A 26256-nucleotide genomic window follows, 5' to 3' on the forward strand; every position below is an offset into this window, starting at 1 on the left:
TTAACCGACAGCTGGAAGCATAACCAATTGTAAATTTCCACGTGGACAGGACAGAATGTACTTGGAATGTTCTTGGGCCACGTTAAACCCAAAACCTTCCCCGGCACGCATATTCGCAATCTTCGTACACATCTTATTTATCAAAAATTTGGCCTAAGACAGGACATGAATCTTCCAAAATAATATCTTCTTTGTGTCGTTCACTTCTTTGTAAGATTTCTTGTGTCTCGACCATAAAAATCATGTTTTCTTCAGTCTCGAAACTCGTCCATAAACCTTTGGTGGAAGCTCGTCAAGCGAGTGATCAAGGCTGGCATCTTTTCCTCGGCCGGAAGAATAGTGCATCTGATGTGCCAAGTTCCGGGAACCTGAGAAAACGAAGTATAGATAAGCTCGGTTCTCGAGAAACCAAAACAATGTAGCTGGAAACTTACTTGACCGAATCCTGAGCCAGGAACGACGACAATGCCAGTTGCATCGAGTAATCTCCGAGCGTAAAACGTATCAGCAGCCATGGAGACCGCTGCTGCAGCCTTGAGAGCTCTCTCCGGTAAATGGAGCCGAGGAAACAAGTACATCGCGCCCTCGGCCTGGTTGCAACTGACGCCTTCTAGCTTATTAAATCCTTCGGCCAGCAGCTGCAAGAGGAGGGACTTAGTCTCGGGCTGAGCAGGAAAAAAAAAAGGAAAACACGGCGAGATCGTCGTCTTTCTGACCTTGGCGCGTCTCGCAAGTGAAGCCAATATGCCATCACGCTCTCGGACGTAGTCTTCATAAGATTCGTCGCCGGCCTGCATGTTGACAGCATTCTTCAGCTAGAGAAAAACAAAAAACCAGAAGAGGCTTGCTGATACCTTTGGAGGATTCGAAACCAGGCTCATTAGAATTTGACCGGAAATGTTTGAGCAAAGATTCACAGACGCGATCTTGTAGATTTGTTCCTTGACGTCTTTGTCCACTCCCGTAACTTCCATGTAGCCCCCTCTTCTTCCGCATTCACCGTAATAACCTGTGTGTCAGAACTAGAGATCATCAGATTCCCAGAGAACAAAAAAAGCTCCCAGTGTATGCAACTCACCTTTTGAAACCGAATGGAAGGATACTATGCTGAGATCGTTTTCTCCTAGTCCCATACTTCGCGCAACTTTCTTGAATGATTGGAACTTTTTACCTTCAGCATAGATGTTCTCTTGATACACCTGCATAAAAGAAAATGTCAGCGCACCTTCTAACAAAGATGCAAACTAGAAAGCGCTTGGTGAACTTTGGGAAAGTTATCACCACGCACAAACCTAAGCTGTCTTTAATGCACCTCATCAGCAAGTAACAAAAGCCGCTCGTCCTTGCAAAACTGAATAATTTTTTTCTGGTTTTCTTCCGACAGGACCTGGAAAAACAACGCAAAGGATTAATAACGACTTAAAATTGCGTGGAGCACTATCGGCAATGAGGAAACACCTGACCAGTCGGATTCCCAGGATTGATGACTACAAGAGCTCGAACATTGATCCCAGAACCCCTGGCTTTCTGGATTTGCTGTTGAAGTTCCTGCACTTCAAGACCCCAACCTGCGCTCTCATTCAAATAGTAAGGAACCTGCGCAAAAATGTAAGTTTTCTGCGAAGCAAAACCTCCGAAAGCGTACCAAGCTTCCTCCATGGAGTGTCATGGATGCCGAGTACAAGGGATATTGCGGTATAGGACACATGATCCCGTCCTTTTCCGAGCTTATAAGTAGCTGCATCATCATATGCACCTAAATAGCACAAAACTCACTTAGTTTAAAGCTCAAAGCTCAATGCGAAGTAAACTGCTTACTGCAACACTCGCTCCATCTGTAAGGTATAAATCCTCCGCTTTGGCCGGATATCCATCACGACGTGCAATGGCTGCTGCAATTTCTTCACGGCAATATTGTAGACCCTGTAGCAATGTCAGGACCACTCAAGTTGAGAGTCCAACTTTGCAGTACGCACCTGGCTGTGGCTATAAGCACCAGTAGCCTTTCCAGGAATTTTATCTATGATCTTCCAGGCTCTTGCTATAGCATCAGCACTGCGGAAAGAACGCTCCCGTTAAAAAAAGCTGGAAACTTGCGTACTTCTTACCTGAAAAGAGCATGAGTTTCAGCTTTATCGAGTAGCGAAGGGTTGTCACACAAAGCAACCACCTGAGATACGAAGAAAACCAAGCATTTATACCGAGGCCCGGAAAAAGAGAAGAGACTTTCGAGTAAAAACACTTGCCTCTCGAAAAAAAGTGATTGGTACTTGGCCTAGAGACTGTGGATTCCCAATATTGCAGTAGATAATCTGCACACAAACGACGACAGTGAGAAAACATTCCACAAAACCAAGGCGTTTTTCTCACCTCCTCGAATGGTAGCGACGATGGTTTCGTGATTAGTTCCTGTTCCAGGAGCTGGAAAACATGCCACAAGTCAACAACGTGAACAGGAAAGATAAAATAGAGAAGAGAAACAAAGAAAGGGGCAGCACCTGTGCTCGCATTACAATCTCTCCTCGGACAGCATACTCACATTTCATCACCTGGACAAGAGAGAATTCAATCAAGCTACAAGCATCGACGATAGATTTTACCTTGGGATTGACATTCCCTATGGTGAGCGGCGACAACCACGTCATGGTGGAGAGCTTCCGGATCCCTGCACACCCGCCCTTGCTTGCCTCCTCCTCCACAACCTCCGCTGTAGCGATTGCAGCGGCGGAGAGCGATCTGGATTGATGATCCATGGAGCTGCCGACGCTGGCCCCGATGCTGCCTCTGCTTCGCCTCGCCGCGGCCACCGCGAATCTCCGGAGCATCGCGAAAGCTTTTAAACCCTAGCCAAGCCCCCCCTAGGGTTTGCCGGCCACCAGGTTGCTTCGTTGCCACCTTCCTCAATGGCCACCACATTGGTCAAAGTCATACGCCTCCATTTCTTTGACCGGACCGGCTCATCACGTCCATAGAGATTTCCTTGACAACCATCTCAACCCTACAAAAATTTGATCATCACATATGCCCTGTCTGGGCATATCCCAGTCCACTTATAGTGGCGGCCAAGCCATGGACACAGTAAAAATCAAAAGAAATCGTTGAATAGCGATAGAAGACGCGAAAGACTCGCTCCAATCGAAGCGTTGAAAGAAGCGCTACTACATTGACAATGCTGCACACGAAAGCGTTACAGTGACATTACTTCTTTGTGTCGAAAAAATCGCTCCACGAAAGCGTCGAAACACCACCATAGACAATACTTTCCTCGAGCTTTAAAGATTTCTGGCACTGTTCTCAAAGACTTCCAAGAAGAGTTACTTAGAAGAACTAAGGAAGCTACTTACAGGAAGTGCTATAGCGTTTAGCATTTTGTCAAGCCGATGGCTGAAAGAGCTGCTGCGGTGCCTCGTGTGATTCTGAGAAGCTGTGCCTCAACGTATGTCCGCGGTCCTGTCTCGTGTCCATGAGGTTCTTGATCGAAGTAGCACACTTCCAGGCAAGAACATCGGAGTTGCACTCCGTGGCTACAGACAAGAGTTTAATCCAGTTATCTGCAAAAAACAAGCGAAAAAACAAAATAACGAAACCAATCAATGAACGAAAACATCGTACCAGGAGTGGCGACTATGGCAGCTTCAGACCGCAACTTAAGTACATCGACACCATACTGAAAGAAAAACAAAAGCACAGAAGAACTGTCAATCGATCGGTTACTAGATAGTGTAATTACCTTGTGAGCAGCCACGAACAGATCAATACCTCGCTGCTCTATCAAGGATGCATCCAAATGACCCGTGTAAAGGAACTCGACCATCGCTTTCACAATGTTGAAGGATGCATCTTTCATGTCGATCCTGGAGGAGTTGCTTTCGATGTTAAGTTTCAATATCTGGAAGATAAAACAGCGATATTAGCTCTGTGAAGCTTCAGTTCATCACCAGGAGCTCACCTTGGATGCGCCAGACAAAAGAAGTTTTAATGCTTCGATATGCCTCCCTTCTGCCCAAAGCTCGATCGTCTCATGTTTTCCGCTATGAAACACGCTCTTCCAGTTTTTTTGTATGATTTCTGGAATGGCGTTCTCATGAACCGTAGGTTCTTTCACATTGTTAGCAACGTAGTGTCTAATGGTTGCTTCCGCCAGTAGCTTGAGCATCGAGTCCCAGTGACGATACTCCCATCCTACGTAAAAGTCAGTCCAAACCATAAACAAAGTGAATCCATCCATACCTTTCAGATAGAGCGACGACTTGAGCTCCACGCGACCAACAATGGTGGTTTTTGATGAAAATCTACTTTCCTTGTTTCCAAAACACCTGTGTGCTTGACGTCGTGACGGATGATGGAAATCCGATGGGTGGCTGGAGTACCAGCAGCCTTGGCACAAACACTCGCTCCATGCTTGATAAGAAGGTCGACCATTTCCAAGTTCCGAGATTGCTCGTATTTGTACACTGCTAGATGCAATGCAGTCATTCCCTGGACAATCCAATCCAAGTTGCGATGAACAGGAGGAACAAACAAAAAAACAGTGAAAGAAAATCTCACATCATCATTGTAGGCATTGACATCCAGCTTCCTGTTCTTAAGCAACCCTTCCAAGGCCGTGACATTCCCATCCTCTACGCAGCGAAAGAATGTGGCTTGATCCAGCCGCAGATCATGCCCTGCATCATCCGACAGTCCTACAACTTCTACCGAGGGCTTCACCTGATCAAGACGAGGACTCGCAGCGCTGGCGCTCAATCTTGGGGAAGAAGCCGCCGCCCCAGCCGATAGCAAAGATTCTTTCCCAAGCGACCCCGACAAATCCACGGACTCCAAAGATTCCAGCTTCGGCGGGAGCTCCTGAGGATCCGCGATCGGTAGCGCTTGATCTCCTTCCAAGAGCCTTGGCACCGGCTCCAGGCGCTCGTCCGCCATTGCCACGCCGTACAGCGAAGCCCTCGCGGTGTCAAACAAATATGAAATGTAGGAAAGGCCAAGGGTTTATGCTAGACATTCCGTAACGTAAATCTTTCGATCCAACGGCCATCGGGCAGCCAATCCGACGGTTAATACGAGGGATATTCTGCTTTTAGTGGATGGAATGTATTTCAAACGTTGACAAAGATGTGTCCGTACAGGCTTCGCTCAAATTATGTTCCATTTTAGGGTCTTTCTTTCGTGTGATTCCCCCGCATTGAGATGCTTCAAGAAGGGCGGCGATGGCGATCACTGGCGCCGGGAGTGAAGCCGGGCGAGCGATCGATCTGGTATGTGCTCCCTCGGATCTTTCTCCGGCAAATTTAATTCCCTCTCTCCAGGTTCTTGGAGCATCTGAGAGGGATATTTTAGGCGATTTCCGCCGCGTTAGCTGCTTCTTAGGCGACGAGACGATGAATTCTTGGAGGATTCTTTAGTTCTTCTTTGGCAATCTTGCAGGTTTTGGTAGCAAAGATGAGCACGGCAGTGCATGGCACCAACAAGAACCCTCCTAAGCGCGGGCCTTCTCTCTCGAGAAAAAAGACGCCATCGGAGAATGGCGGCAGCGCTCTGCAAAAATCGCGCAGTGGCAGTGGCGGGATGATCTCGTGAGTTCGTTATTTTTTCTTTCTTATCCACTTTCCCGACACTAAACTTGTTTTTAAAGATCGGGTGGGACAGCGGAACGCACAGTGAAAAAGCTGAGACTTTCCAAGGCCTTGACTGTTCCCGATGGAACATCGGTCGCGGATGCATGCAAGCGAATGGCGAATCGCAGGGTTGACGCTGCTTTGCTTACGAATTCGAGTGCTCTTCTTTGTGGAATCATCACTGATAAGGTAACGCTAGATAAATAACTTTAGCTTGTATTCCTAGCTTTCGAACTTGTGTGTTTAGGACGTCGCAACTCGAGTGATTGCTGAAGGCTTGAGACCCGAAGATACCCCCGTTTCGAAAGTGATGACACGGAATCCTACCTTTGTTATGAGCGATTCTTTGGCGGTGGACGCACTTCAAAAAATGGTTCAGGGTATGTTGATTTGCTGTTTCATCCTTGTATCTGATCTAGAGATATCGGTTGTTTTACAGGAAAGTTCAGACACTTGCCTGTCGTAGACAATGGCGAGGTGATTGCACTTTTAGACATCACGAAGTGCCTGTATGACGCTATAGTGCGCATGGAGCGGTCTGCATTGAAGGGCAACGCGATTGCAGCAGCTGTGGAGGACGTTGAACGTCAATGGGGAAACACGTTTTCTGGTAAGAAATGTCCCAGCATAAACAGAGTTCTAATTGAAATATTCTTGCAGGGCAGTCAAATTTCGTTGAGACATTGAAAGAGAGAATGTTTAGGCCGACGTTAGGAACACTAGTTAATGAGAATACGAAGTAAGACAACTAGTTGTTAGCGAGATTACTTTTAACGCATCTACCTTTTCAGAGTAGCCACTGTTGCGCCCGGTGATAGCGTTTTTACTGCGACAAAGAAGATGCGTGAATTGAAGGTTAACTCCGTAGTAGTAACTGTTGGAAACAAGCCTGTGGGTATTCTCACGTAAGTCAGCCTTTTTTCATACTTTTTCCTCATCAATAATTCGAGCAGATCCAAGGACGTGTTAATGCGAGTAGTTGCAGTTGGTGTTGCTGCTGATATACCAGTTGAAAAGGTACAGGCATCGAGATTGCAGTTGAAAGCTTACTACTTTTGTAATGTCTGTTTTCTGCCAGATTATGACGACAAATCCAGAATGTGCAAACTTGGAAATGACGATAGTGGATGCCCTCCATACTATGCACGATGGCAAATTTCTCCATTTGCCAGTGATAAATAAAGGTTGGCTTGGTGCTTCAGCTTTCTGTTTTCTTATCGTCTTTTGTTTTCAGATGGTCATGTTGTATCTTGTGTTGACGTTCTTCATATTACGCATTCAGCTTTCGCAACGGTCAGTTTTGAAGTAAAGCGTTTACGAAAAACTTCATATCGTGTTGTTTGGTCTTTAGGTTGGCTCTACTCCAGGACCAGGGGATGGAGGAATGATGCAAAAATTCTGGGATTCGGCTTTTGGACTAGAACAGTCTACCGAAGACGACGACGATTCCAGAAGGTAAAACTCTGAATTTGCTACTTTTTTGACTTAACATGCTTGCGGCCAGTGATGTTTCAGCTAGACTCCATCTTCATGCTGAGGGAGGAAAGGGTTCAGCAAACACATTTTCATTTAAGCTAGAAGACAAGAAGGGCCGAGTCCATCGGTTCCAATGCGGCGAGTGATTTTTCTTCTTTTCTTGTTTTTATTTTGCAATTCGTGACTGAGGGCTATTTTTCAGGCTCTGAAACTCTAGTCGATTTGGTCGCCGTCATAAAGAACCGAGTGGGGATAGATGTTCCACAAATACTGGTATTTATCATTTACATTTTCTGTGCGACGCTTTGTTTACTTTTGGTGGGGCTTCGTATATATCCTTCCAGTACGAAGACGACGAAGGGGATAGGGTTTTACTCGCTACGGACAGCGATCTTGTAGATGCACTGCGATTTGCTAAAGTCTCCGGCTCGAAGGTAATGCGTTTGAACCTTACCTGCAATCTTAAAAACCTATTAAATCTTCATTTGCAGGGCTTGCGGTTGTTCCTGGACGAGTCGACCGAGAGCCCCTCTGCCGTAACAAAAAAGAAAACTCCCAGACCAGCTGGTGGGGTACCATCGTCCTTCGACTTTGCATTCAAAGAGAGCTGGCCTGCGTCTACGACGACGGCAACTATTGCTGCGGGTGCAGCTATGGTGGTTGGATTCAGTCTCCTGGCATACCTGAGAAGGTCCAACCCGTAAGTAGCATCAGAAAAACATCGAATAAGTTGATCAACTTCTTCCTCTTCGCATAAAAAGCTCTAAAGGAAGGCTGGGGGGGCAACGTAAAGGTTAGCTGTGCCATAGAACTTTGTAGTTCTGACCGAGTTTTTCTTGCGGCTTGTGGTGCAGAGAAGCTCTGCTCACGAAAACGAAGTCGTTGATATCACACCTCAAACCGAAGCAACGGCAGCGCATAAGATTTGTTTGGCTGTCCGATGATAAGTTCCCTTAACTTACATGCTTTGGATTCACTACTCTGTCGTCAGATGATATGGAATTCAAAGCTGTGGCAGAAAGAACACTCGAGAAAAGGAGGCGTTGGTGGAAATCTGATGAAGAACAAGCCAACTTTCTTTCTGGTGTCCGAATTCCAGGAAGCGTAGAGCTCGCAGAGCGCGAAAGTTTGGATAGATCAACAATGCCAACCGCATTACGAGGGGCGTACGTATTTTCATACGTTTGAGACGAGCGTCACAGCTGGCCCCCTGGCCAGAATAGCGAGGCGCCAAAAAAGTATAAAATGAAAGGGAGGTCGCACAAATCAATGCGCTATGGCATCTTCCTTGCTCGCCACCCGGATAAAGGATGAAGAGATTCCGGAATCTCTTCATTTCGAAACGGGCGAGGAGATGGAGCGCTGGGATTCGCACTACGCTGCCATGATTGCCAGATCTTTCCCATGCTACGTAGAATTGGCCACGAGATGGACGGCCGGGATTTGGTAGGCGCTCACTATGATTGCCAGGTTATTCCAAGCATTGGGAAATTTTCTCCCCTACCTGGCACAACGAGAAATGGTGGTAGGTGAAACCTTGTGTGAGACAAAGCTTCACCTAAACCATTTAAACCGGGCAATGTGACTTTTCTTTACTTTTCACCGCAGTGAAAAAGAGAATTATCCGCCAGGGTTTATGTTAATGTGATCCCTACTTCCAGTTCTTTGGCTTGTTTTGCTGCGCCTTGGCGGAGGCGGCAACGAGGCGATCGCTCGATGGATAATCGCTGATCTGCCAGTGTCGCGGTGAAATTTCCGGCTCTCGTTTGCTAGCGCCTCGATTCCAGGTGATTTTGGAGCTCCGGTTTGGTTCTTGGGAGTTATTTTCGATGATGAATCCATCGCTCTCCCTGGATTTCGTGAAATTCATGGATTCTCTCTCTCTCTTTCCCTGGATTTCTCGCTGTGCGGATGGTCGTTTCCCCTTTGCCTGGCTGATTTCTCGATTTTTCTTTGGCGGTCCAGGGGAAGAGAAATGGGAATCAAATGGCTCGAGTACACACCAGTGGAGCGAATGAGCACGAAAGAAGATAGCGATGTCGAATATCTATACGTGGAAGTTAAAGGTGAGGATAGTTTCCATGAAATTTCTTTTATAAAAGTGCTTGATTGGCCTGGATTTTGTCGACCACCGTGTGAACCAGCTCCACGCATGGCCGGCTTGACTCTCAAATGCTTTACCTGGATGATGGAGTCCACTATTGGAACTTTTTTTCTAAAACCAAAGCTTAAGAGGGACAATCTTATCACAAAGGTTAGTGATCATAGTTTGTCTTGCTCAATGTGTTGACATTGTTTATGGCAGACATTTGTGCAATCCCGGTATGATGAGCCTCCCATGTTTCAGCCTCATTTCTCATTGCCAGGTAGTTTTTTTGTGAGATCATATAACCTGAATTGGTATTTAGATAGAGCATTTACTTTACAGAACCGGAGGATGGTGTGCTGACGCTTGACTCGAGTCTTTCGGTTCCTGGTAGAGTTTCCCGCTCGTTGGACTGCCTTGGTAGCCTTCACGAAAGGAAAGCCGGGGATGGAGCATATGTGTTTCGGCACTGGACTATCCGGGACTATACACACGCTTATAAGTCTGGCCGCATTACGCCAACACAGGTGATATTGGTTTTTTTAGTTTAAGCACTGCATTGGATTTAGCGCTCATGCGATTGATCATGCAGGTGGCAGAGAGATTTCTCTCTGCGGTCGACGAGTCTATAAAAGGACAACCAGGAATGAGTATCTTTATCGCATATAATCCTCGAGATATACTTCGCCAAGCAGAAGAGTCCACTTCCCGATACAAGCAAGGTACAAGTTTGTTTTTCTCCACGATTACTTTCTAAATCTTTGACATGAAGGGAAACCTTTGTCTGTTCTCGACGGAGTTCCAATTGCTGTGAAAGACGAGCTTGATTGTCTGCCATACGACACCACCGGTATATTTTAATTTAGCGTTAGTAGTCACTTTATAAACGTTTCGCTCATTTCAGGCGGCACGAAATGGATGAGTAAAGTGAGAGATGTCAAAGAAGATGCAGCATGCGTATCGAAATTGAGGGCGTGTGGAGCGATGCTTGTCGGAAAAACCAATATGCATGAGCTCGGGCAAGGCACTACTGGCATCAATCCTCACTATGGGTATCACATTTATATACAAAACGTATTTTCGACTCATGACCGTGTTTGACAGGGCAACACGAAATCCTTATAACAAAGCAAAAGCGTCTGGGGGATCATCTGGAGGTTCAGCTGCTGCAGTGGCTTGTGGACTCTGTCCTGCTGCATTAGGAGTCGATGGCGGAGGTAATGTCCAGCCACGAGACTTCAAGCTCATGTCTCGTTTACAGGCTCTGTGCGCATGCCGGCAGCACTCTGCGGGATTGTTGGATTGAAAGGCACATTCGGGCGTATCTCGTCTCATGGGTATGTCTTTTAATTTCTTCTCTTCACGTAGATGTTTACGATTTAGAGCAGGGTGCTTCCTCTAAACTGGACAGTTGGAAGCGTTGGGGTATTGGCAGCAACGGTCGAGGACACGCTTATAATGTATTCGATTTAAATTATCAGTTTTCTCTTTTCTCATAAAACTACTGTAGGTATGCAGCTGTTCATGGCCATCTTTCTAGCGACCGCATTGTTTCAATACCTGTAAGATGCCACTGAACTTTTTTATTACCTTCACATTGTCAACAACAAGTCTGTCCTTATTGCAGCCTCAGGTCACTCTGCCACAGTTGAACCGTATCGAGAACGAGGCTATTGGCAGTTTAAAACTTGCAAAATACACCGAGGTTATCAAGGCTATGAGGCCTGTAGTGTTTGCTGACGATCTGCTTTTCATCCAGTGGTTTGATGATTCGGATCCTGATGTGAAGGACCGATGTTATGCAGCCTTGAGTAAACTACAGAAACGATATGGTTGCAAGGTGAGCGTGATTTTTTCCTGTTTACTATCAGCTGAATGGTGTAATTTTGAACAGACGGTTGAGGTCACTATACCAGAATTGGAGGAGATGCGTTTAGCACATTTTGTCACAATCGGCTGCGAGTGTTACAGCTCCATTGGAATCCAATATGAAAACGTGTAAGAACGTATACTGTGGATCGAGAACTAAGTGCTTTTTTTGCAGAGGTGTAACCGCTACTGGTGCGGATATCCGAGTTGGATTTTCTCTGTATAAATCCTTTACGAACACCGAATATCTTTCAGCGCAACGCATGAGGCAAGCCTTGAAATCTCTTTTTGTAAATAACTGGCACTGGCTTTACACAACAGGTATCGCCAAATGTACTACCATATGCAGATATTTAAGAACGCAGATGTGATCGTAACTCCTACCACAGCGTGAGCTTGTTAGAACCTTGGTTGCATACTCTGATGCCTTGATCCACAGGGCAACAGCACCGTCTATTTCGTTGGACGCTCTTGAATGTGGAGAACTCAACTATGTCTATGGAGGTAGCCGTCTTGAGTTTTGCTAATGTTCCAGCGATTTGTTTCAACGTGAATCATTGCAGCTAAACTCATGCGGTACCAGATTGCTGGGAACTTCATCGGACTCCCCGCGATATCCGTGCCGGTAAACCACATGAACAAACTCCATCTCTAGCTAGCTCAATCTTTGGAGTTACCAGGTTGGATTTGACCAGGCGGGCATGCCGATTGGCATCCAACTTATCGGGAAACCATGGTCGGAAGCTACGCTGCTCAGGCTTGCATACGTGATTGAGGTGAGAGATCACGTTCTCCATTCACAGAGATGATAAAAGCTTTTTACTCTACAGGGCCTTTGTGCTGCTGAGAGCCGGCGGCCAGAGGTGTTGTTCGATCTCTTGCTATAAATTGGGCGAGCTTTGTTTATGCAATGTAATTTTTAGTTTTTATCTAATTAGAGCTTAATGTTAGTACTTGGCCTCTCAAACGGTGTCACCTTTTATAAAGGGAGATTTTAAAACTTGAGGGCGGGCTTACAAAGTGTCATCAGATCATCAGAGAAGATGATCTCGATGATGTTGCGCGACGAATCGCCACGCCCCAGCTCCGACACTGAAGAACACAAAGAATTAGAATGATCGTGGAAACGGTTGATCAAAGAGAGAATATTTTGCGACCATCAAGTGGAAGAAAGGAAAATACTCCAAATTTAGACCACGGCCATATATATATATATATATCTAGGTAGAAAGTTTTTATATATGGCAATGCTTCGGGCAGGTCGGTTATGCCGGAGGTTTTCTTCTCTGTCAAAGGCGTCGCTAGACGTAGATGGTGTCTTCATGAACCGATGCGAACTGGCGAAGTTGCAGAGGGCGCTATCCAAGCGCCCGGGAGATGCCGGAGTCGTGGCGGCTCTGCAGGGGCCCAAGTCGTCGGGCAAGACCATGCTGATCAGCGAGTTTTGCAGGAGGCAGCGGAAAGGTATGTTTGCTGGAACGTCCACGTACGTGAGTCTTCGTCACCCTGGTGTCACCGACCCCGGGCGCTTGGCCGCGGGCCTCATGGGGGGCTTCCTCAAATCCGTATCGTCTTTCCGGGCTGTAGACACCGGGAACGATGTGGTCGGGCAATGGGCGATGGAGGTGGGGTTGAAGGATGAAGACTTGGAGACTCGTCCATTCGGCTATGGACACTTCCGACTGTTTGAGGAGCCAGAGCCCACGGGGATGGTTGCAGTGCTAGACGCTCTCAGGCGATGTTTCCTGTCATGGAAGAAGATCTTAAAGCTCGAGGGCGGGCTCTATACGAAGGGTTTCCCTACAATCTTTGTTGACGAGGCCAGTGCTTTGATGTCGTGGACGGAAACGGCTGATGGGAGAGCGGCCATGGACCTGCTTTTCAGATGTCTGTTGGCGATGTCCCAGGAGGATTGTTCGACTAACGTCGTCCTGGGGTCGTCGGAGAGCTTCTTTGAGCGCTGGCTGGGCAACTGCACCCCCCTCGGAGGTCATCGTGTGGCGCAGTGGTACGTTGGACATTTCCCGGAGCCCCTCGCCAAGGCATATTTCATGCGCCGGGTAGGGGAAGCCAAGCAGGCGGAGGTTGCTCCTCTGTGGGATGGCGTCTATCGCCTCTATGGCGGACAGGCGCTCGAGCTGAACCTCTTGGCGGGCTTGATTTGTGATTCTGAGCCGGGCGAAGCTGCGGAGGTCTTTCGAGGAGAAGCAGGGCTCTCAACCAGCAGTGCAGTTTCGGATGTGGTGTCAGGCTGGTCTCCCCGCCGCTTTGAGCGCTTTGATGGGAGAAGCGATGCGCTGTGGAAGCCAGAGGAATGGACTGAGGTGATAAGGGTGTGTGCAAAGGCGCCGGATGGTGTGGTGCCCAAGTGCGAGCTCAAGATAGCGCAAGATAGCGTTGACTCCATGATCGAGCACAATCTCCTTCAAGTGCAGCCTGTTATCAGCTGGGCTGAGAGCAGGACTGATCAAGACTTAGATTCCTATCCGCTTGACTCCATGATCGAGCACAATCTCCTTCAAGTGCAGCCTGTTATCAGCTGGGCTGAGAGCAGGACTGATCAAGACTTAGATTCCTATCCGCTTGTCATGCCAATGACAAAGGCAGAGCACCATGGGATGAAGGGGCTAGCCCGTCAATTTTCTTAAAGAATGTAATCATAGTCAATTAAAGTCAACGAATAGTTATCTTCAACCTTCACTTAGATTTTTCAACGAGAGTGAGGACGGTAAAGTCGAGACTTTGTTCTCCAAACATTGCTATAATTGATTAAAGGTTCCTTTGTGATAAGCTAGAACGAATCGAAACGAGAACGTATATCGTTAAGTTTAAGCCGGGGTTTTCGCTCCCCAGCCCTAACCCAGGAACTCACGCAAGCGAGCGCGCTTGGGGCGAAGAGAGGCGGCGATGAGCGTCCTGACGCTGGATCTGCGGCCTGGCGCTGGCATCGGCGCCTTCAGCCTAGGTATGGTTCCATCCTCCCGCGGAATTGACCTAGAATTCTTCTCTCCGGGCGCTAGCTGAGCTTGACTCTCGAGAAATTCGTGTCCAGGGATGCCAGTTTGTGAGGCGCTTGCTTATATCGAGCAGCATCACTCCGTCTTTGATGTCGTGCACATCAAATTCAACGACGAGGTGGAGAAAAATTGCTTTTTTCTTTCCTTTCTCCTCATTAACGACACTCGTTCAGGATCCGCTACAATTCGACCTTGTTATAAGTTTTCCAGAGCATGGATTTCACCTTCGTTTCGAGCCGCGGACGCAGGTCTGCGATTTTCTTGCTTTTTTTTTCTTCTTGCTTTCTCACCAATGGTAAATGCGTCTATTCTATTCTAGAGGCTTCGTCTGATAGAAGTATATGATGTCCAGCGCTTGCAAATGCGGTATGCCACGTCCTCGATTGGGTGAGCTCGCTAGCGTTTTTCTCTCCTTAATGGAATTTCTCGAGACTTACACTTTACAGAGGTCCCAGTGTCGCGGCTACCTTCGTTGCCGTATACGCACTCTTTGGCCCAACGTTTCCGGGATCGTTCGATGCAAAGCGGAATATCTATACTCTCTTCTATCCTGTAAGCCTTGTTTTTCAAACTTCCCAGCTTGAAGGTGGGGCTTTATGATCATCTTTGCTTGCAGGGCCTGGCGTTCACATTTCCGATTCCTGGCCAGTACACTAACTGCTGCCAAGATCGAGAAGGTAAGAGATCTACGTCCTGCACATAATGGCAATGTTTCTGACTTTCATTTTTTCGTTTTTTGGCTAAACCAGCTGAGCTGCCTATTGAGTTTCCAGATGGAACTACTCCTGTGATGTCTCGCGTCTGTATATATGACAGTGCACTTGGTGGTAATGTGGAGGCTGGCGCTAACCTTGCGGCTCTGATAAAGAAAGCCATCCCACCGCAACTACCTTCAGGAAGTTTATACATGGAAGAAGTCCATGCAAAGGTGCTTTGTCTTTGTAAGTTTCTTATGCCTGCCATCTAAACTTCTTCTCTTTTGCATCAACAGCTCGCTGAGGACCTGTTCTTTACAACCAGTAAGAAGCGCCTGCCGTTTGGAGCGTCTCCTCAGGACGTGTGGGCAGAACTTGGCCGCCCCGACGGAATTCATCAAAAGCAGGTAACTATCGACATGAGAGAGAGAGAGAATCAGTCACAACAATCTTTTCGTGTTACTCAGGTGGATCCTATGGTTATACACTCGGCATCGGATCCAAGGCCGAACTCAGCCCTTTGTGGTGACTACTTTTACAACTATTTTGCTCGTGGCTTAGACATCCTTTTCGACGGTCAGGTGAATAACTAGTCTTTTCCTTCCGAGTTTGTGACCCTGGAAATTTCTATCACTGCAGACACACCGGATTAAAAAGTTCGTCTTGCACACGAACTTCCCGGCCCATACCGATTTTAACTCCTACATAAAGTGCAATTTTGTTATACACTGCCCGTGTAAGTAGTCAGTTTGAATACTTAGTGTTCTTAGGATGACCCCTTTCTCTAGTGACAGGAAGCGACGAGAAAGATTCACACTATGTCATAACTGGCGATACAAAGTGGCCTCAAATCCAGGTTTGAGGCTTACCAAGCTTTGCTTTTTCTATCTAGTCTCGAGTAATAACCCGTGTGCTTTTGTGTATCTAACAGCAGCTCTTGGGAGACGCCGGCCGAGCAGCCATTCAAACGCAAGGCTCGGTTAGCAATCCGTTCGGGCCAACCTTCGTCTATGGCTACCGAAACATCGCATTTGAAGTAACCATATTCCCAAGTCTCTCTTTGGAACTCAGTGTGTTTTTTTTTTTCTTTGTTTCTTGTAGGTTATGAAGAACGGCCACATAGCAACTGTGACACTCTTCCAAACGAATTAGAGCGTCGCAAGAACCAATCTCTCTCAAAACTCTCAAATTGTACAGGATTGATGTAAATACTGCCCATCGCTTCGTGTGAATACGAATAATACAAGAAAGATGTTCTTGATTTGGTGTTCTTGGTTAGCTACAAAGTTTCTTAAAAAAAACTACCAGGAATCTCGGAGAGCTCGATGGTTGGTCAGCTCTAAAGGAGAAAAGAGAAGAAAAAAAATTTACACTGGATCGTCCATTCCTTTTTTCACAATGCCTCGTGACACCCCGCCGTTTGCAAGAGCACTGCTTTGATCTCTTCGGGGGCGATCTCGGCATCGCTACATTGCTGCAAAACAAGCCACCATTACCATTTGCACGAGAGGAAAAGAGAACTTATACCTCGGCACGAAAGACGTCGAGGACGAAGCCATTGAAGCAGCTGATAACAGCCTGCTGGACGTCCAGGCCAAGATCATCCAGAGCTCTCATTGTGGAGAGCAAAAGGCCTGGCGTTCTCGCGCAGAACATATGAATGTTAATTCCCTTGCCATCCCTTGTTCTCACCTCCACCTACAAAGACAAAGCCAAGGGGAATAAAAAAAACCATGAGAAAGGAACCACTTGGTCTTATACTACTATAGACTCCTACTATAGTACCTTTGCTGGCTGGAGATCTGTAGGAGGCCCGGGGAGCAACGGAAGCGGGGAGATGCTGGACGCCGGACATTCCTCCTTGACGCAAGGAGCGAAACTTTGGGGCGAAAGCAACGCTCCGGATTGCTGCTGTGGCGGAATTCCCATGCTCCCTCCATCTGCTGGGCCTTCCAGCTCGCTGTGGAGCTCGTTGATCCTCTGGAGGAGCTCCTTGAGATACTCGATCGCGTCACCCAGAATAGATGCTCTATCCATCTGACAAAATCAAACCAAGTTGAGTGTGAGTGAGAGCGAGAGGAGAAAAAGAGGTAAAGGCATGGAAAGAGGAGCGGGCGAGTGAATGCCAAGTTGCCCGAGTGGTTTGAAAGTACTCACCTTTGTAATTTTGGGGACCACCGAGCGAAGCATGTACAAGCGATCATTAAGCTTCTTCCGCCGTCGCCGCTCCGCCATGAGATTCTTGGCCGGAAGGCCCTTGCGATTCCCCCGGCCGGAAGGGCCCTTGTCCGCCGCCTGGTGGCCGCCCATCGCCTCGTCATTCTCGCACAGAAGCCCGGATCCATCGTCCATCTCCTCGTCCTCGCGGAGCTCCAGATCGACGGTGGCCATGTCGTCGGACGCCGACAGCACCGGGCTCCTCTTATGGACCAGCGGCTTCTTGCTCGGGCTGCTCGGCGGCGGCGGCGCTGGATGATGGAGAGAATCGTCGCCCATCTCGAGGGAAGAATCCGGCGGCGCTTTGATCGCCCCGACGGCTGCTGCTATGGATGGAGATGTTTGCCCGCTCCCTGTATGCTGCTGCTGCTCGTGATGGTGATGGTTGTTCTTCCCGGACTTGGGCTTGGTCACCATCGAGGAGTGATCCTTGAATTCTCCTCCACTGCCACCTCCAAAGCAGTCGCCAAAAATGCCATTGCCGCTCTTGATCATCCCAATGCTGAGGCTGCTCCCAATTCCACTGAAATTCCCAAAGCTCGCGCCAGTGCTGGGGCCGAAGAGAGCTGGGAAGTCGAGGATCTGGCTGCCCGCCATGTCGGGCAGGAAGCCCGAGTGGAGATTGGCCACCGAGGACGAGGAAGAACACGCCGAGGAGGAAGCGGTGGCGTGGTGGTGGAAGCCGTTCCGGATGGGAGGCGGCGGTGGCAGCAATCCGGGCGAGAAATCGGTGATGAAGCAGCCGCCGGGCATGGAGGACTCGTCCAGGAAGGCGGACAAGCCGGTGGACCTGGCGTCGGATTTGCTGGCGGAGTTTGAGGCGGCGGCGGCGGCAGCCATGAAGTGGTGATGCGAGGGCTGCGCTCCTCCTCCAGCGGCGCTAGGGTAAGAAGGCATGTCATCGATGAGCGAGCCATCGTACCAATCCTCCTCAAACGAGCCGTGGAGTGCCTGATCGACCACCATAGCCTGCGCGGCAAGGGAAATTTCTCATCCAGGCGATCGATCACGCGGAGATCCAAGAAAGAATACCTTGTGCGGTGGCTGATGCTGCTGCTGCTGCTGCCGATCGTCCCCTATCGGCACCGTCCTGCGAAATTTCGAATCAAACAGTGAAAATTTCGGGAGAATCGCGGCAAGAACAGCACCTCATCTCCGATCCCTCGCCCCAGATTCCCTCCCTGCACAAGACGCTCGCATCCGACGCCATGGAATGAGAGCGCGCGCGCGCCGCGATGGTCGATCACCTCTCGGATTTCGGCATCACGAATGGCGCATTCCCGTCCCTGCGATCGCGATCATCTTTGTAGATTCGCCAGCGCCAAATTCTTTCTTGGCGGGGCGGCGTTGCCAGGCACCGCCCAACACGAAACACAAGGAAGCAAATCAAAGAAAAGGAAAAATTCACCGCACTTGAAATTCTTACCATGCGAGCTCCGTTTGTGTGACGGAACCGTCAGCCAAACGAAAAAGCGCGCCCTCCGTCCGGGCGACTGACTCCGCTAGACCGTCGGGCGTCAGCCCCGTCGGCGTGTACGGCGCCCGTGCCGTCGGATCTTACCGCATCGCACGGCTCCTGCAGCGCCACGGCGGTCCTCGGCATTGAATGCCGCGAATGCGACGGGTTTGAAGAACACACCAACCCGTTCGTACCATCGTCTAGATCATGTATCGTACGGACGATGATCAATCCTATTAGGAGAACTTGCAATGAACAAGAGAAAAAGGAGAGAACGAGAAACGATAGGCGCCGTGCTAGTCCCAAAGAGGAACGTCAACTTCATTAGGTCTTAATAGGTGGTGGGGCAAGATTCTGGAAAAAGGGAATCTTTACATACAGGGGCTTCTTCGATTTGATCAGTGCACCGCCTTCTCAAAAGCAGACGTAACCAAGCCCATGAAACAATTAGGTTGGAAAAGTTGGCGCAGTGGAATTCTCTGATTGCTTGGAATGGAATGGAAAGAAGATTGATGGACTGGTTGATTGATTGATTGATTGATTGCGTCCAAGCGTGTGGAACAACCAGACAACGTCATCCATGTGAGAGAAGCTTTCGCGCACAGCTTTGCGGGGGGAATTTTTGCAGCATCTCCTTTGTTCTTCGTTTTATCTTCCCTGTGGCTATCAAAGAAAAAAACAAAAGCAACGCCGCGACACAGGAAGGAGGATCAGAAGAAGCAAGAGGAAACAAACATATATACTTCTCTTTTGTGCTTACGAGCAAGACGTTATAAGTCGCGTCCTAATGCGACACTGGATCGATCGCTGCTGCGGCTGTGCTGTGCTGTGCTTGAATGGAGCGAAGGATGAGGATCTATCTCTGTCGATCGAAACTGACGTTCGCCCATCATCTCACTCTGGTGTTTTGCTCAAGTAATCTCGGATAAAAGTCGCTCTCCCTGACACATAAAACACGCAGAGTATAAACTTTTCAAGTGTACAAGCAAGAACCTGTTCCCGGTTCTTCGAGCTTTGTCGTGTGCTTCATAAATGTAACCAATCGCTGGCTTCCCAAATTCGCCTCCTATTCAGGTCAGCCACATCAATCAGATAAACTCACTCGGAGTTTTCTAAAGAGAAAACAAAAGCTTGTTTTCTCGAATAAATCTCTTACCAAACAACACGCTCGCCAGTGTGGTCACCACACTCACATGCAAAAATCCGAGAGAGTGCACAAGAGAATCTAGCAAGGTGGTGGAGCTGCACAGACAAACGAAATCCGAGATTTGTAAGTTTTCCTCGTCTCGAGATGCGTAAAAAATTGGCTGGAAAGCGAGAGACGGGAGAAAAGGGAAGAAAACAAACAAAGCAACCAACCTGGATGGACGAGGAATTGGGAAACAACGCCGTACAGGAAAATTGGCGATTCTTGAGGTGCCTCCTGAGATAGATCTGGATGGCGTTTCTTTAGCTCAAGACGCACGAAGCTTCTCTTTTCGGTGACCACTCGGGAACACCTACGAGTATTAGATCTGCAGAAAAGAAAGAGAGAAAAGATAAAAGCCAAACAACAAACAAAAGAGAAAGCCAGCCTTGCTACCTTTGTCCTTTTTCTCCAGCTGTTGGAATTTCATCCTTGTTGATGAGTTCGGTTCCTTTGCACCAAATGCCGCGAGGGGAGGTATGAATTTCCTGCACATTCAATTCCCAAGAGCTTTTAAGATCCTTTCTTTCCTTTCCCTCGCGAGCGAAATGAAGAACTTGCCGTTGAAGTGGAGTCGAGTGTGTCAAAACTTTAAAACCAATGAATGTCAAACCCTGTGGACAAATCTTGCGTGTTCTGTAGCTTCGAAGCTGGGAGAGGAAGCATTATTCATGCGTGATGGCTGGCTGGCACACGCCTGTTGACAAAATCTACACTGATTTGTCAAGAATCTGGGGCAAAAGCAAAATTACCTGGCTGTTCTTGAGCGGCAATTTAAGTCACAAATCTCTTTCCAAGTTGTGACCTCTCCAAAGACTTCCATTAGTTTTTGATTTCCTAATTTTTTCTTCCTCCTCTTTTCGCTGCGTATTTCCTGCACAGCAGCAGCTGCAGCAGCAGCAGCATCATCATCTTCGTTTCTAACAGAATGAAATGGAAATGCTTAAAACAAGTCACCTCTGTTGGCGACAAGGACGACGCTCTCTCTCTCTCTTTGCGTTTGCGAACGAGAGACTAATGTTCTTCCCGCAAGCGCAGATGTTAAAAATCGCGTTCGTCCCAAGTTTTAATGTCCTATGCACATGCCAGGAATTGAAATAAAAACTCGCGACAGCGACGCGTCTGGATCCAGCAGCGCAGCGAGCAAGCAGAGCGGCAAAAGGAATGTCAACCTCGGGAGCTATCGGATCAAGATGATCCTCCCGGAAACATCAGCGTCAAGAGAAAAGAAAAAGAGGCACACAAACAACAAAACCATCGGTCGCAAGCCAGGCGACGCGGCAGCGCCAATGCAGCGCCGCAACAGTAATCTAATCCACCCCCGAATCTAAAATTCAATGCTTACCGGAGCCCTACTACCGCCCGCGCCCATCGCCATCGCCATCGCCATTGCCCCCAAAACCCTAGAACAGAGTGTTAGGGCTTTAGTTTTAAATTTGGAATATTCACCACTACTTGGCGCGGGATTTTCGGGTGCATTGAACTTGGATGCCCAGCATAAAGAAATCCAGCCCTGTTTATACATTTTTCTCTTTGTAGCAGAGTCTTTTGTAGGGAGCACCAGCTTTACTCCTTGGATTGTGGAATTCACCAAAAAGTATAAAATAGACAGCCAAATTATAAAATAAAACTCTAAAAAATAAACCAAGAGAAAATTTCAGATGCGTTTCATAAGGCGCCTCCCAAATTCGCGGCCTGGCACCAAATTTTTTAAAATCCGCTGCCCGATTGATTGATTCCCATGGGTTTAGCTTCGGACAGCTCAAAGACACAAGCCTTTCTATTTTTATCTCCCCGCGAGCTAAAGAATCACTAAAATCAAGCCACAAGCCACGACTGGGTCTCGGCACCGCCCTCCACGGCCATCAAGGTCTCTTTCCTAAAACCATGAAAAATCTCTCGATCGAATCCATATCGAATTGTGTGTTTGGAATAAACTGGAGGCACAAGCGGCCAGCGAGCAGACACCAAATGCCACATCCAAAAATTCCACACCACCCCACCAACAAGCAAGGCGCCGAGTTGACACGAGTACGGCACTAGACAATCCCCGTACGGACGCCTTTGACCGGCCAGTCTCGGCAATTAGAAAGAAAGAGAAATAGGAAAAGCTTGAAATGAGGCAGAGATTTAAAGGCAAAGAAAAGAAATCCTGGCCGCTGTCCCCAGCCTTGTCGTTCGTGCTCTTGTTGTTGCCACTGTTGCTTGTGGCGAGGCATGGCACAGAGAACACAGTGGCCCCACATTTTATGATAGACAAAGAAAAAACATCGAGTTTTGGGCATATAAAGGGCTGCGGGGAATCAATCGGGATAGATAGATTCGCTGGAGATTCGGCTGCTTGAATGAGGACACTAGCAAGGAAGGCGGGAGCAAATTGCCAAGGGGAAGACGAGACATTCAGCCAGTCGAATCAAGCGGAATCGGTATTATATCTCCGGCCGTTACAGACTTTTGGAGAGAAGAAGGTGGCGGACATTGAGTGATTGATTGAGAGTCCAAGCTCGCCAACCAAAACGGTTGTTCCTGGAAAGGGGAATCTAACTTACCCCGGTCTCCAGGTCTTGGTCTCTTTTAGGTCAAGTCGTTCTTGTTAGGGTTCTTACGGTAAGGAAAAAATGAGCTTTGACCTTTTGCAAAACCCTAAAAAAAAGCTGTCCGGCCAGCACTCACATGCCACTGCCAAATGCCACAGATGTTACTCCAGACAGCCAGTCAAGAAAGCGACACACATTAGCTTACCATTGGCTACCCAGTAGCACACAACAGCTATAACAAAAATCAAATAAGAATTTCTACGAAACTATTTCTAGACGTACAGTGTATAGCTACGAAATACGTAAACTGCAGAGCGGGGATATTCTCTTACAGATTCCTACGCCACCTATCTAGCCCTAACTTCGACGTAACGCTCATATACTCTAGTTTTTCTTGCATTGCGCCTTGTGGCCCCGCATTATTGAACGGAGCAGAATTTAGTGGATCTTCCAATGTGACTGAAGTTTCCAAGCATCAAAATCAATCAATCAGGAAACAATATATATATATACACACACACACAAAGATTTAAGATAAGCTTTGCCTGCCTCATCCTTTGCGCACATTGGGAGGAGCGCGAATTTAGACCATATCCCCTGCTGCACAACAGCAAACCAAAGGCTGGCCCGGCCCGGGGCATATTCTAATCGCTTTGACCTGGAATCTCTCCGGGACGAGTTAAGAAATGCTGTAACCCAGCATTAGGATCAATCAGTGTATCCCATTTGGATAAACTAGATTAGAATAAGATAGTTTAATGGCCCTAGCTGATGATAACAACAAGCCCTACGACGAGCAACCAAAGTCTAGCCAGCAAAACGTCGTTGGGGTTCTCTGCGTTTGTCCAGAGATTTTATTGCTGGGTTGGGCCTCTCGCGTCTCTCGCTTTATACATGAGAAAGAGAGGAGGAGCGAGAGATCTTGCGGGGAAATCTTTGGGCAGTGGCTGCCGGGATCGAGACTGGAGATCTTTCTTTGGGGGAATTGATGTTCCTCCAAGAAACTCCATCAATGGCATGACAAAAGAACCTCGCGATCATGCCAACCAAAGCCAAAGTCCCATGTTGTTGGGATTTCTCACAAAAAGGGGTTTTTTAAAAAAAGAAAACATTAAAAAAAAACGGAAAAGAGAGAAAATGACAAAAAATCGCGGGAAAATGCCAGGGAATATTCGCGCGGCACTCACGAAAAACCAAAGGAATGACGACACTAGGAAGCGGTGGGCGACTAGTATCTGGGAAATCTTTTCGCGCACCGTGTGAAGAGGGCGGGTCCGTACCCGACACCCGCCACGTGGCGCTGGACCATGACGCTCATCGGGAGGGCATATCTACGGCGACTGTCGCGCGGCAGGTAGGGACCACCCACACTCGCGGGGGGTGCGATTAAGCCCCTTGATGTGGTCATAATAACCGTCGGATTCTCCTAAATCATGCCCCTCTCGGACGACAAAGATTGTTGAAACGACGGCCAAGATTCCGCCGGCGGGGCCCACACGTGGCGCACATCGTCGCCGTCCGCAGCCGGCCGAGCGCGGCGGGGAATGCCGTCGCGATGCAGCCGACGGCCGCGATCGGCCCTTGGCACGGAATGTCCAGGGCGTGGGCTTTACATTCCATGGCCCTTCTCTCTTAACAACAGGGATGGATAGATAGCCCACAGACAGACACAACAGAATACAACAGGTTGGGAGGAAGAGACACGAGAGAGAGTGATCGATTCATCGCGTTGTTTTGCGCCTTGCGTCCGTGCGCGTTTCCTTCGATCGATCGATCGCTCGGGTTCTTGCAATCCATCCATGGCGCCGGCTGTGAGCTCCTCTCTTCTTTCCCCGCGGGGATCCGTTCTTTGTGCGAAGAAAACGGCAGCGCCGGCGAGCGCGATCTTCCTCTTCTAGCGATCGCGAATGGAGGGATTGATGTGTGCGGCAGCCAATCCATGAGCGGCATTCGACTGTATCGATCGATCTAGCAGCGCGTTTAGATCTTCCCTCTCTTCTTTCTCGAAATATTTCATTTCCCCCTCTTTGCCTCGCAATATTTCCATGGCAGTGCCCTCGGATCACCAGCACCGGCGCTCGAAGAAATCCAAGAACGGGCAGAAGAAGCAGCCGCAGCGAGGGCTGGGCGTGGCGCAGCTGGAGCGGCTGCGAATCCAGGAGGAGAGCAAGAAAGCGATGCTAGCATCGTCGTCGTTCGCGGCGGCCGGATCTTGCTTCCAAGCTCAGCAAGGTCGGGTCTCGGCGCTCTGCCTCTCGGCTCCTCATAATCCTCCTCTCCATCTCCATCACATCTCCCCGGCGCAGCAAGGATCTGGCGGTGGCGCTGCGGCGGCGTATCGCCCCTCGAATCTTCCCTTCCTCGCGTCGCTAGGGACGAGCGCGAGCTCGAGGCAGCAGCAGCACAAGGCCAGTCTCGATCCTAATCTTGCCAATATTTCGCAGCATTCTGTGATCCATCAGCTGGATCACGCGCTCATGGCGAAGATCCATGGCCAGGCCTCTGCCGATAGCAGCTCTTGCAAATCCGGGATCTCATCCGATGCCTCGGCTGCTGCTACCGTTGCCGCCTCTCACCACCTCTTTGGAAGACGCAGCGGAAGATCCTCGTCCTCCGCATCGCCGTGCTCGTCCCAGCACAACAGCAAGCCCGATCACGTCTTCGACGAGAGCGATGAGTCGAGCAGAGGCGCCGCCGCCGCTGCTGCCCCACCGTTCGTGTTCCTGGGATCTTCATCCTCGTGCTCTTCCGAGGCCAACCACAGGAGCACTACTATCCCCTTGATGATCCAGCCGGGGAGCAGTAGCAACAACATCGTCAAGGACAACCTTCCCGAGTCGTCCGAGATGTTTGATCCATTGTTTCGGACTCGCGCTCGTCGGGTCTACGGTGATGGCAGAGATTGGCCAGGGGTAAGTGGAAAGCTCTCGGGCTCTCGAGTTTGATTGATCAACCCATCTTGGTTTGGTTCTTGTGTAGATTCACACCCATGGCATTCCTGCTATCAAGGAGCTCTCTTCATTCCAAATACCAGGCAATACCATCCCAGCATTGTCGTCACCCAACAAGGTAAGCTAGTTCTTCCCAGTTCCTCTTCGATGCCCGATATGACCCACAAAGTTGGTATTTATGCCAGGCTTGTTGGACGGGTGCCCGAGATGGAGTAGCCGACTTGGGTTCCGGCTACTCGGGCTCGGTGGACAAAGGGTCCAGCGTCAAGATGATGTAAGAGTTGGAGATCTCCTTGTTTGGTTTTGTTCTAACGATTGGCCCCTTGGGTGTTTCTCTCAGTGCTACTGCTTCATCGTCGCCCAGGAGTCTCTCGGCGGCGTCGAGCTGGGCGAGATCCGAGGTTTGCTTCTCGTTCGAGCAGCAGCTCAAGGACAGCTGCTCCAGCTCGCTCAAGAACGCCGCCACCATCACCAACAGTAGCACCAACTTGGAGGCGACCTCGTCTACCAAGCCGGCTTCCTGTGACTTCCTGACGCTGGCGCTGGCAGCTCCTGATCCTCGCCCCCAATTCCACAAGCGGCCGAGCAGCGGACTGCCAGACTTAAAACCCGATGACGACGAATCGTCGAAGTTCGCGGTGACCACCCCCCAGGTGAGTGACAAAACTTAGAAAAATCCAGGACTGTTTTAATTCGCAGCACCACTTGGCGAATGCTTGAAGATCTACATGGCTTGACTGTTCGTTCGTCGTTTTTGTTCTTCCAGGAGGCGTCCGGCGAAACCGACGATCACTGGCTGCTCAAGAATCACCATCAGCTGGCCAGGAAATCGATCAAGCTCCAGCATTTTGGCACTCCATCCATGGCGCCGGCATCGCCTTTCATGCTGGACCTGAGCCTCAAAGTTCCATCGATCGAGGAGTCGTCGCTGGAGCTCAAGCTCGCCTTGTGATCATCTCAAAGTAAGATTTTTCCCACAGCGAAGAAACCAAAAAACCAAACAGTTCAAACTCTTCGTTGTTGGGAAGAAACCAAACAAAAAGAAATTCCATTCCAGGCAAAGTGGAAAGGAATTTCATCTCATTTTACTATATAATCTTTTCTACGAACAGTGTAACTAGTCTTTTAAAAGTATTGTAGGGTTCTTT

The 26256-nt window shown here is 48.8% G+C and overlaps 7 protein-coding genes and 2 long non-coding RNA genes across 15 annotated transcripts; 4 read left to right on the forward strand and 5 right to left on the reverse strand.

The window, feature by feature from the left end:
• Positions 1 to 112: 112 nt before the first annotated feature.
• Positions 113 to 2858, reverse strand: LOC9646709 (alanine aminotransferase 2). Its single transcript, XM_024674234.1, has 15 exons — positions 2601 to 2858; positions 2499 to 2549; positions 2371 to 2421; positions 2247 to 2312; positions 2109 to 2170; positions 1977 to 2055; positions 1819 to 1923; positions 1646 to 1756; positions 1459 to 1596; positions 1313 to 1387; positions 1079 to 1199; positions 855 to 1009; positions 717 to 791; positions 435 to 638; positions 113 to 368 (listed from the first exon to the last, which is right to left on the reverse strand). Exons 1-15 carry the CDS (start codon positions 2823 to 2825, stop codon positions 252 to 254), a joined length of 1635 nt encoding a protein of 544 aa, XP_024530002.1. The 5' UTR covers positions 2826 to 2858; the 3' UTR covers positions 113 to 251.
• Positions 2859 to 3122: 264 nt separating this feature from the next.
• LOC9646710 lies at positions 3123 to 4923 on the reverse strand. The gene is made up of 6 exons (XM_024674221.1): positions 4390 to 4923; positions 4231 to 4300; positions 3950 to 4182; positions 3731 to 3889; positions 3613 to 3667; positions 3123 to 3551 (listed from the first exon to the last, which is right to left on the reverse strand). Exons 1-6 carry the CDS (start codon positions 4921 to 4923, stop codon positions 3373 to 3375), a joined length of 1230 nt encoding a protein of 409 aa, XP_024529989.1. The 3' UTR covers positions 3123 to 3372.
• Positions 4924 to 5129: 206 nt separating this feature from the next.
• Positions 5130 to 8067, forward strand: LOC9646711 (CBS domain-containing protein CBSCBSPB3). Of its 2 annotated transcripts, XR_002992288.1 has the most exons (16): positions 5130 to 5255; positions 5307 to 5573; positions 5633 to 5804; positions 5863 to 5995; positions 6055 to 6225; positions 6276 to 6354; positions 6407 to 6520; positions 6569 to 6632; positions 6694 to 6799; positions 6850 to 6908; positions 6967 to 7070; positions 7120 to 7229; positions 7294 to 7364; positions 7436 to 7525; positions 7583 to 7884; positions 7946 to 8067. XR_002992288.1 is itself a non-coding variant. In XM_024674235.1 (15 exons), exons 2-15 carry the CDS (start codon positions 5440 to 5442, stop codon positions 7793 to 7795), a joined length of 1620 nt encoding a protein of 539 aa, XP_024530003.1. In that variant the 5' UTR covers positions 5130 to 5255; positions 5307 to 5439; the 3' UTR covers positions 7796 to 8067. The 2 variants fall into 2 exon arrangements, 1 of the variants encoding a protein (XP_024530003.1); XM_024674235.1 differs by having other exon boundaries at positions 7583 to 8067.
• Positions 8068 to 8179: 112 nt separating this feature from the next.
• LOC9660070 (fatty acid amide hydrolase) lies at positions 8180 to 12013 on the forward strand. The gene is made up of 21 exons (XM_002969384.2): positions 8180 to 8878; positions 9057 to 9157; positions 9236 to 9345; positions 9397 to 9457; positions 9520 to 9704; positions 9770 to 9899; positions 9950 to 10027; positions 10082 to 10229; positions 10282 to 10394; positions 10439 to 10514; positions 10566 to 10637; positions 10688 to 10739; positions 10805 to 10882; positions 10937 to 11017; positions 11072 to 11175; positions 11222 to 11314; positions 11368 to 11436; positions 11486 to 11550; positions 11610 to 11671; positions 11727 to 11822; positions 11877 to 12013. Exons 2-21 carry the CDS (start codon positions 9067 to 9069, stop codon positions 11931 to 11933), a joined length of 1821 nt encoding a protein of 606 aa, XP_002969430.1. The 5' UTR covers positions 8180 to 8878; positions 9057 to 9066; the 3' UTR covers positions 11934 to 12013.
• A 1872-nt stretch (positions 12014 to 13885) lies between these two features.
• On the forward strand, positions 13886 to 16019 carry LOC9660071 (UPF0183 protein At3g51130). Of its 3 annotated transcripts, none has more exons than XM_002969385.2 (13): positions 13886 to 14011; positions 14099 to 14181; positions 14237 to 14311; positions 14383 to 14450; positions 14510 to 14615; positions 14680 to 14740; positions 14813 to 14991; positions 15055 to 15165; positions 15226 to 15339; positions 15398 to 15494; positions 15547 to 15614; positions 15690 to 15794; positions 15860 to 16019. In XM_002969385.2, the coding sequence occupies exons 1-13, from the start codon at positions 13954 to 13956 to the stop codon at positions 15908 to 15910; spliced, it is 1176 nt and encodes a 391-aa protein (XP_002969431.2). In that variant the 5' UTR covers positions 13886 to 13953; the 3' UTR covers positions 15911 to 16019. The 3 variants fall into 3 exon arrangements, with proteins under 3 accessions (XP_002969431.2, XP_024530156.1, XP_024530157.1); XM_024674388.1 differs by having other exon boundaries at positions 15693 to 15794; XM_024674389.1 differs by having other exon boundaries at positions 14519 to 14615.
• LOC9660072 (transcription factor SCREAM2) lies at positions 16000 to 18390 on the reverse strand. 2 transcript variants are annotated; one of them, XM_024674387.1, is made up of 6 exons: positions 18124 to 18390; positions 18008 to 18065; positions 16916 to 17944; positions 16544 to 16795; positions 16286 to 16456; positions 16000 to 16235 (listed from the first exon to the last, which is right to left on the reverse strand). In XM_024674387.1, the coding sequence occupies exons 1-6, from the start codon at positions 18183 to 18185 to the stop codon at positions 16152 to 16154; spliced, it is 1656 nt and encodes a 551-aa protein (XP_024530155.1). In that variant the 5' UTR covers positions 18186 to 18390; the 3' UTR covers positions 16000 to 16151. The 2 variants fall into 2 exon arrangements, with proteins under 2 accessions (XP_024530155.1, XP_002969654.2); XM_002969608.2 differs by having other exon boundaries at positions 16000 to 16232; positions 18124 to 18388.
• Positions 18391 to 18745: 355 nt separating this feature from the next.
• On the reverse strand, positions 18746 to 20104 carry LOC112346197. Of its 3 annotated transcripts, none has more exons than XR_002992333.1 (5): positions 20017 to 20104; positions 19794 to 19948; positions 19591 to 19676; positions 19195 to 19500; positions 18746 to 19097 (listed from the first exon to the last, which is right to left on the reverse strand). It is a non-coding gene; the product is annotated as an uncharacterized LOC112346197 (long non-coding RNA). The 3 variants fall into 3 exon arrangements; XR_002992332.1 differs by having other exon boundaries at positions 19178 to 19500; XR_002992331.1 differs by having other exon boundaries at positions 18746 to 19500.
• Positions 20105 to 20182: 78 nt separating this feature from the next.
• LOC9646712 lies at positions 20183 to 21009 on the reverse strand. Its single transcript, XR_002992334.1, has 4 exons — positions 20966 to 21009; positions 20578 to 20694; positions 20373 to 20494; positions 20183 to 20317 (listed from the first exon to the last, which is right to left on the reverse strand). It is a non-coding gene; the product is annotated as an uncharacterized LOC9646712 (long non-coding RNA).
• Positions 21010 to 23790: 2781 nt separating this feature from the next.
• On the forward strand, positions 23791 to 26213 carry LOC9646713. The gene is made up of 5 exons (XM_024674409.1): positions 23791 to 25069; positions 25137 to 25226; positions 25294 to 25382; positions 25449 to 25761; positions 25875 to 26213. Exons 1-5 carry the CDS (start codon positions 24203 to 24205, stop codon positions 26058 to 26060), a joined length of 1545 nt encoding a protein of 514 aa, XP_024530177.1. The 5' UTR covers positions 23791 to 24202; the 3' UTR covers positions 26061 to 26213.
• The last annotated feature ends 43 nt before the right edge of the window (positions 26214 to 26256 follow it).

Source organism: Selaginella moellendorffii, unplaced genomic scaffold (genome assembly GCF_000143415.4).
Source record: "Selaginella moellendorffii unplaced genomic scaffold, v1.0 SELMOscaffold_12, whole genome shotgun sequence".
Taxonomy (NCBI): Eukaryota; Viridiplantae; Streptophyta; class Lycopodiopsida; order Selaginellales; family Selaginellaceae; genus Selaginella; species Selaginella moellendorffii.